Genomic DNA, 9382 nt, shown 5'->3' with positions numbered 1-9382 from the left:
CCCTCTGCCACCCAGGAGCAGGCCTAAGCCAGCAGGTCATTATCTCCCAAGGGGTCCCAGACTGCGAGAGGGCACAGGCCGAGCTGAGGGACCCCCCCCCTCCTCGCCGAGTGCACAAATTTTTGTGCACCGGGCCTCTAGTATAATTATAAAATCCATGTAAATGTTTTAGCATAATATCTTGACACAGTGATTAAAAATGTTAGTTATTACCCTGGCTAGCTATACTAATAAAAGGGTAATAGGCTAATTAGACTAGATAGACTGGGCGTCTTCCAGACAAAGCCATGGAGGCGGGGGCCGAGGCAGAGGCAGTTAGGGGCGATCAGGCCAGCAGGGGAGAGCAGTTAGAGGCAACCAGGCTGGCAGGGGAGAGCAGTTAGGGGCATCAAGCGGGCAGGCAGAGCAGTTAGGGGGCAACAGGACAGCAGGGGAGAGTGGTTAGGGGCATCAGGCAAGCTGGTAGAGCGATCAGGGGAGATAAGGCAGGCAGTCAGAGTGGTTAGGGGCAATCAGGAAGGCAGGCAGGTGAGTGGTTAGGAGCCAATGGTCCCAGACTACAAGAGGGATGTCCGCAGGGATCGGGCCTAAACTGGCAGTCAGACATCCCCCAACGGGTCCCGGATTGGAGAGGGTGCAGGCCAGGCTGAGGGACTGCCCCCCCCACCTCCTGTGCATGAATCTCATGCACTGGGCCTCTAGTTAATATATAACATTATTAAATTATTGGACCTGATTTTACTTATTTAAAAAGTACTTCATCCTCTTATAACCCCCACATTCACTATATCATAAATATATTCAAACACCTTTGCCAAAGTAAATTCTCACCTTCGTTTTGTTCAAATTCGTCTAAAACCTTGTCCAGGTTGTAAGCTTCTGCTTGAAAGTAATTCTCCATCAGTGAGGAAACACCGCTTAAGAGACTTGTTTAAATCTAGAGAGATCAAATTTGTATTACATTTTCAAATGTTAAAATATAATTTATAGACAAAATAATTGATACAAAAGGTCCCTCTTTGGGACTTTTTACTCAACTGCCTCCAACACATCCCTCCTTACCCAAATAATTCTAAATCTTTCAGCTTAGCTTACTTTCGCGGGGCAGTCTTCCCTGAACCCCTAGAAAAGGTGATCTCCCTTTATAATCTCTCACAGCACTACATTTTTTCCTTTATAATATTTATAACAATCTATAAATACACCTTGATGTGACTATTTTATTAATGTCAATCTTTCCCACAAGACTATAGATACCACGAAGGCAAACACTTGACTGTGCTCACTAAATGATTAGCACAGAGATTAATGTAGTACCTTTGCAATACATATCTCTGAAATGAATAACTGAACAGTCTATACCACCTAGCCAATAAGTTGTATTCAACTCCAATTATAATTAATTCAGGCAAGCATCAAAAATAGATGTTAAAACCTTTCAGTAAATGGTTACTAGGGAATTATTCACAGTGTCTCAAAGTATCATTCCACAGATGACTTATTCATTACACAGGAGAAAATGTATGTTTACCGTGAAAAGATATGGTAATCACTACCTTAACCAAATTATCAAATATCATGAATAATTTAAGAAGTTGACATTATGCACCTCCTGATGTGATGCAATGAGAAGTTTAAAACTTCAACCTACAAGTATTGTTGCCAAAAATGTTTAACTTAAATTGAACCAGGAAGAAACAATTAGAGAAATCTAGAATCTATTCTATAACTGTCCTAAACTCTTCAAAAACTTCAGTGTTATAGAAAACAAGATCATTCTAAATTAAAAGAGACTAAAGAGATCACTGACTGGATCCTCAATAAAACATGCACATATTCATAAACAAAGCAAAACATAACATTTATGGGACAAGCAGGAGAATTTGAACCATACATTAGGTATAGTGAATTAACAATCATTTTCTTGAATGTGATAACTATATTTTGATTTTGTAAGAGAATGCCCTTACTCTTAGGAAATGCCTGCTGAAGTATTTAAGAAAGATATGTTGTACTATCTGCAATTAACTTTTGAATGATTGAGAGAGAGAAAAAGTATTAGAGTGTGAGTGTGGGGGTGAGAAGGGGAAGTGAGAAAATTGCCCTGACCAGATAACTCAGTTGGTTACAGCATCGTCCTATACACCAAAAGGTTTCAGGCTCAATTCCCAGTCAGGGCACATACCTAGGTTGCGGGTTTAAACCCCAGAAAGTGGGTACAGGAGAAAACTAATTGAAATTTCTCTCTCACACTGATGTTTTTCTCTCTTTTTCTTTCTCCCCCCCCCCTCTTAAAACACACACACACACACACACACAACATATCCTTGGGTGAGGTAAAGGCTATACGAGTCTTCGTTGTACTATTTATTAATTTTTTCTATAGGCTTGAAATTTTTCAAAAGAAAAGATCCCTAGCCGGTGTAGCTCAGTGGGTAGAGTGTCTGTCTACGGACTGAAAGGTCCTGGGTTCCGGGCTCGATCCCCAGTAGGGGGAATGCAGGAGGCAGCCGATCAATAATTCTCTCATTATTTATGTTTCTCTCCCTCTCCCTTCCTCTCTGAAATCAATAAAAATATATATAAAAGAAAGGAGTGTAATGAACTAGTGGTGGAAAGCATTCCTTTCCAGTGTGAATACAGACAAAATAGATTATTTTTTTAAGTTTATACACTCAACTTCAAAAGCTAGAAAAGGAAATATACAGATGCCATAAACCAGGAAGAAACCAAGCCACAGTAGTGAGTGAGAACTGAAAGGTGACAGTCCAGACAGCAACCTTCAGGCCTGGGATTTGAAAACTAGCAGGGAGGATGGGAATTATTGGCTGCAAACTTTTAGAAGTTTCTGCATTGGAGGTAGCCAGACTAGGATCTCTGCACAAAGCCAAGAACTGGGGGGTGGCGGGAGGGGAATGCCCCAAATGGTCCCTATATTCAGCAATGGAGCAGGACGGAACAGAGTGCCAATAAAATTACCATTCAGAAAGTAGAATTCCTAGCCTGCTTCTCATTCAAGATTGGGAATGATATTAATTCTTCCCATTCACGAACATTAACATGATCTATCTCTATGCTTACTCAGCTCTTCCTGTGACTTGTAATAATGCTTTTAATTTTTTAAGTATTAAAATTTGGGATAGTGAGGAAAGAGCGGTGTACCTTTACTAATAAAAGCCTAGGTGGCCCTCACACGACACCCATACATCATCACAAGATGGACAGCAGGGAGGGCAGTTGTGGGCAATCAGGCCAGCAGGGGAGGGCAGTTGGGGGCAATCAGGCAGGCAGGGGAGGGCAGTTGGGGATGACCAGGTCGGCAGGGGAGGGCAGTTGGGGACGAGATCAGGTTGGCAGGGGAGGGCAGTTGGGGGTGACCAGGCCGGCAGGGGAGGACAGTTGGGGGCAATCAGGCTGGCAGGGGAGGGCAGTTGTGGGCAACCAGGCCTGCAGGGGAGGGCAGTTGTGGGCAATCAGGCCGGCAGGGGAGGGCAGTTGTGGGCAATCAGGCCAGCAGGGGAGGGCAGTTGGGGGCAATCAGGCAGGCAGGGGAGCAGGTAGGGGGCGATCAGGCTGGCAGGCAGAGGGGGTTAGGGGCAATCAGGCAGGCAAGCAGGCAGGCAAGTGGTTGAGAGCCAGCGGTCCCGGACTGTGAGAGGGATGTCCGAGATTGGAGAGGGTGCAGGCTGGGCTGAAAGACAACCGTCCCCCCACCTCCACCCCCAGTGCACGAATTTCACGCACCAGACCTCTAGTGTGACTATAAAGGAGTAATATAAGAGAGATCTCAGTGGTGACAAGTCTACATGTAATAAAGGGGAGAGAACTACATATACTCATGAGTATGTTCACAGTAGCATTATTCATCACAACCAAAAGATAGAAATAACTTAAATATCCACCAACTGATGAATAGATAAAATATCAATTTTCTGGTTTTGAAATTATCTATAGTTATGTAAAGATGTCACCAATGAGAAAAAAAATGGGAAATGAAGTAACTTTCTATACTATTTTGCTCTTCCTATAAGCTTATAATTACTTCAAAATATAAAGTTTAAAAAATAAAAGGAAAAGAGTTATTTTAAAAAACTAAATAGTCATGGAGGCAGGATGAAGAGGGCATCTGTGTAAAAGAGAATCAGAGCCAGAGTGTGGTAAATCATAGCCCAAGTGTGTAAGGGTGGCCCAGCATAACGTGTCAGAGCACCAGCAGGGTGAGAAAGTAGTCTATTCAGAAGGACAGCCCAGCATGGGGTATCAGAGCACAAGCAGGTTGGTAAAAAGGGTCCATGTGCAGAAGGGGTGAGAAGGAGATATAAGAGGGCAATCCAGGGTGGTAGGTCAGAGCCTGAACAGGATAAGAAAGGCCAAGAGAGCCTTAGCTCGTTTGGCTCAGTGGATAGAGTATCAACTCGAGGACTAAAGGGTCCTGGGTTTGATTCCGGTCAAAGGCATTTACCTTGGTTGCAGGTTAGATCCCCTGCCCTGGTCAAGGCATGCCTGGGTTTTGGGCTCGATCCGCAGTAGGAGGCCTGCAGGAGGCAGCCTAACAGTGATTCTCTTTCATCATTGATGTTTCTCTCTCTCTCCCTCTCCCTTTCTGAAATCAATTTCAAAAGGAGGAGGTGGAGGAGGAGGAGGAGGAGGAGGAGAAGAAAGAGGAGGAGGAGGAGGAGAAGAAAGAGGAGGAGAAGAAGAAGAAGGAGGAGGAGGAGGAGGAGAGGAGGAGGAGGAGGAAAAAGAAAATGATAGTAGACTGGTTACAGGTAAAGAGATGGATCAAATAAGTGATTACATGAAGGCAATGAAAGAAAGTCTATCACTGTTGAAGAAAGGGGTTAAAATGTGGAAAAAGAGAAAACTATAAAGAACCCTGCAGTGTTAGTTTGAAATTTGAGGTATCAGTGTGAACTCATGGACTTCAATAAACATAGACGCTTATAGCAATAAATATAATGCAAATGTACGGGAGTGTGTGTGTGTGTGTGTGTGTGTGTGTGTGTGTGTTTTCTAGCTCTTTCCATAGAGGATCTTGGAACAGCAAAGCCCCACCTCAACTCCAAGAAGCAATAAGTACACATACACCAGATTTGGTTTTTACATATTGTTATCCACTAAAATGAACCAGAGCTCCAGGGAGAAATGACTAATTCCAAAACTGAAGTAGAAAAAATACAAGACCTTTGATGAGGTTGTAGAGAACCCTCAAATACTGCTGGGAGAAAAGTAAAATGGTGTGGTAACTTCGGAAAACATTTGTTATTTCCTCAATAAGTTAAATAGAATTAACACTTGGCATAGCTTTTCCACTCCTGGGTTTATACCCAAGAGAAATGAAAACATATTCATACAAAAAGTTATCTGCTAATGCTCATAACCAGCATTATTCATAATAGCCAAACTTGGAAACATCTATCTACTGATGAGTTGATAAATAAAATGTGATATGGAATATCGACAAAATGGAGTATTATATGATAAAAATGGATGAGTACTGTTATATGATATAACACAGATGAATCTTGGAAATATTACGGTAACTGAAAAAATCAGGCACAAGAAACAACTGTAATAATCTGAATAAAGATTTAATTTTTAAAAAAGCAGGCACAAAAAGCTATATATTATATGATTCCATTTATACAAAATGTAAAGACTAAGCAAATCCACAGTAAATTAGTAGTTGCCACGAGTTGGGGGAATTGGAGGGAAATGGGAAGTGACTGCTAATGAATACAGATTTCTCTTTGGGATGATGAAAATGTAGAATTAGTGGTGATAACTGCACAACTCTCTAAGTACCTATTAATAAAACAATGAACTATACACTTTTAAAGGCTGAGTTTTATGGTATGTGAATTATTATTTCAATTTCTAAAAAAGAAGATCCTTGAATATTTATCTTGTATACTAGAAAGCAAAGAAGTGCTTCAAGAATGATTGGAACATGTTAACAAGACACAGAAACCAGCCTGAAGGAGCTCCCACAGGCAAAATCAGAGACAATTTGAGCATCAAAATAAATAATGATAGCAATGGATTTACAACCCTTTGAATAAAAAAGAAAACCAAGAGTCTTTACAACATGAATGAGTAAATCCCAAGTGTGATGAGGAATAGGATATCCACATAACTTCAAAGTTCCTCTCCACAAAAACACTTACTAATTACCAAAGAAGCCCTAATCTGTTTGGCTCAGTGGATATAGCGTCAGCCCGTGGACTGAAGGGTCCCAGGTTCAATTCCGGTCAAGGGCATGTACCTTGGTTGCGGGCACATCTCCAGTAGGGAGTGTGCAGGAAGCAGCCGATCGATGTTTCTCTCTCATCAATGTTTCTAACTCTTTATCCCTCTCCCTTCCACTCTGTAAAAAAAAAAAAATCAATAAAATATATTTAAAATTTTTAAAAAAAGAAGAGTCACTTCAGGGACAAAGCCTGGAAGATACTACCTTACACAGGTGATCAAAGTGAGTATCATCAATATTAGAAACTGTGCTCCCTGATGAATTGCAATAAAAAGGACATAGCAATGTTGATACTGGGGGAGGCTATGTGTGTGGGATGGGCTGTGGGTAACAAGGAATAGGGATAGGAGTATTTGGGGAACTGCCTGTACTTTCTGCTCAATTTTGCTATGAACCTAAAACTGCTCTAAAAAATAAGGGTCATTAATCAAAAACAAAAACAGCACCACTTCTGTGATATTCCCACCAAAAGTGCATTACCTGAACCTAGTCATGAGGAAATATCAGGCACATTCTACAAAATAACTGGTCTGCAATTTTTAAGTGTCAAGGTCAAGAAAATCAAATACTACAGAACTATCCCAGAAAGGAGACTATAGAGACATGGCAACTAAATGCAACATGTGATTTGAAACTAGATCCTCTTTACATAAAGAACATTATTTGTACAACTAGGGAAACTTGAATACGGTCCGAGAATTAGATGGTGGTAATGCATCAGTTAATCCTCTGACTTTGATGGCTGTATTGTGATTATGTAGGATGCTGTCCTTGTTTGTAGGAAACAGTTTCAAAGGTGATGCAGCATTCAGCTAGCAACTCTCAAATGGTTCAGAGAAAAAAAGTTTTTTGTAATATACTTGCACCTTTTTCTATAAACTTGAAATCGTTTTTAAATTCTTTAAAATGCACCAAAAGGTCTATCATGTCTTTTAATTTCTAGAGCACTTTCTTTTTCTGATTCTTTTTATGATATCTTGATCTTATTTCATGGATATAATTTTTTCTCTTACCTCTCTGATATAATTACCTACAGTTTTGTTTCTGTTTTCAAACTTTCTTCTATTTCCAATATCATTTCCTTCAAGTTCCTCTTTTGTACTTTTGTGTTTTGGTCTGTCTTTCACATTGGAGGTGTTCCCCAAATGCCTATCTATTGAACAAATGAAGTGCTAAAAGCCAGTAGGAAAGTTCTGCATGTGTGGCTTCTCAACTAGAAGGCTTCCAATGAGCGGTGATTGGTTAAAAACACAACTATTTCACTGAAAGACCCCAAAATGTCAGTATACATATATACAGTATACAGTCTTCTCTGGACTCCAGAGAAGACTCATCATCTTCTGTCAGGGAGTGCAGAGCTAATACCAGAAAATCACCTTCTGAAAGATGAGGGAAAGGGTCTCATTTGTCCATATATAGGATTCCCTTTAATGCCCATTTTCACTATGGTGCCTCATCCCTGATATCGGCGAGCCTCTTTAGTTTCATTTTCCAAAGAACAACCTGTGGTCTCCTGAGGACTTGGGAGAGGGGGAGGCTTCTCACTACAAACTGTGCCTCTCAAAAGATTTAAATCTATGTCAGGATTCTTTACCTGCCTTCTTATAAAAGTATCCATCTCCTTTTAAAAACAAGTCACTTGCCAAAACCGGTTTGGCTCAGTGGATAGAGCGTCAGCCTGCGGACTGGGAGGTCCCGGGTTCGATTCCGGTCAAGGGCATGTGCCTGGGTTGCGGGCACATCCCCGGTGGGGGATGTGCAGGAGGCAGCTGATGGATGTTTCTCTCTCATTGATGTTTCTAACTCTCTCTATCTCTCTCCCTTCCTCTCTGTGAAAAATCAATAAAATATTAAAAAAAAAAACAAGTCACTAAATATTATACATGCACATCTCAAAAAAGAATGTAATTTTTCAGTAGTTTCTTCCTGAAGATCTCATCTTTTGTCTTTGGGCTTGCAGACCCCTTTTGTTCTTTTTTATTCTGTTGACCAGAGTCCTTTTGAACAATCTCCTGAATCTGTCTTTTACAGCACTGATCTGACTGCCTCTCTGGCTCCTTCACTGGGACTTCCTCTTTATGCCATATACTAACTGCAATAAATGTGAACATACATGCATCAAACATTACTGAGCATCTACTAAATACCAGGCACTGTCCTAGTCATTAGGTTACAATGACAAATAAAACAATGTCCTTGGCCTAAAAGTCCTCACGTTTCATAGAGGAGATGGATAAATAAATTTAAAACAAAAAAACACACAAAACATTGTGGTATATACTAATTGACATATATGTACTGGTGCTATGGAGCCAAAGAAAAGGTGAATCCAACCTGGACTTAAGCAAGGGTGTATAATTTGGGGTAGGGTAGGCTTTAGTAATAAATACTAGTATTATAATTATTTATTATTGCTGATGCAGTCAGACATCCATAGTGGTGCTGAGGAGGCGGGAGAGGCTCCTGTCACTGTGCTCGCAGCCATCAGCCCGGCTTGTGGCTGAGCAGAGCTCCCCCTGTGGGAGCGCACTGAGCACTCTGCATTGAGCGTCTTCCCCCTGGTGCTCAGTACGCATCATAGCGAACGGTTGTTCCTGGTAGTTCTGCTGTTGGGGTCAATTTGCATATTACCCTTTTATTATATAGGATTATTGACTATCTTTGCAGTGGATGAAAACTTCCTAAAGAAGTGGCACCTGAAGAATAAGATTTTGCCACATGAAAGCAGAGAAGGGTAGGGGACAAGAAATACCTTGCTAACTGCAGGCCCAGAAGTTTTGATGAGGAAGGCACTACTGCTAAATGTCTTTGCTCCACTCTCAACTGAATAGAAAAGGAGCTCAGTCTCCTGTTAGACCCTGCCTCTATCCTCAAAGCTACATGAAAACCAGAAACTCAGCCAGAATATACGACACTCCATTAGTGAATGATGTAATCAGTTTCTGAAACCAATCTCATCTATATACCCTCTATCCCACCACCATTTTTTACCCCTTAAATAATCAAACATGATTTCTAGTCAGGAAAAAGCCAATGATTCCTGCTCTAAAGAACTATTAAAATACTTCCAATTTTATTTTATTTTACAAATAAGCGTAGATGTATTTATTTATTATTGATTGGTTTTAGAGA

At 40.9% G+C, this 9382-nt stretch overlaps 1 protein-coding gene across 3 annotated transcripts in view; it reads right to left on the bottom strand.

Moving 5' to 3' along the window:
• The window catches only part of ZFYVE9 (zinc finger, FYVE domain containing 9), an 84698-nt gene that overhangs the window by 74272 nt on the left and 1044 nt on the right, over positions 1-9382 (bottom strand). For 2 of the 3 annotated variants that reach the window (XM_006768315.1, XM_006768317.1), the window contains exon 2: positions 832-937. In XM_006768315.1, coding sequence (XP_006768378.1) covers positions 832-901 — 70 coding nt within the window. In that variant the 5' untranslated portion in view covers positions 902-937. Of the gene's footprint in view, positions 1-831; positions 938-6265; positions 6287-9382 lie in introns of those variants that run through there. The other variant, XM_006768316.2, reaches the window with a different exon arrangement.

Source organism: Myotis davidii, unplaced genomic scaffold (genome assembly GCF_000327345.1).
Source record: "Myotis davidii unplaced genomic scaffold, ASM32734v1 scaffold79, whole genome shotgun sequence".
Taxonomy (NCBI): Eukaryota; Metazoa; Chordata; class Mammalia; order Chiroptera; family Vespertilionidae; genus Myotis; species Myotis davidii.
The sequence above is the reverse complement of the archived record's forward strand: the minus strand, read 5'-3'. Positions and strand labels throughout refer to the sequence as shown.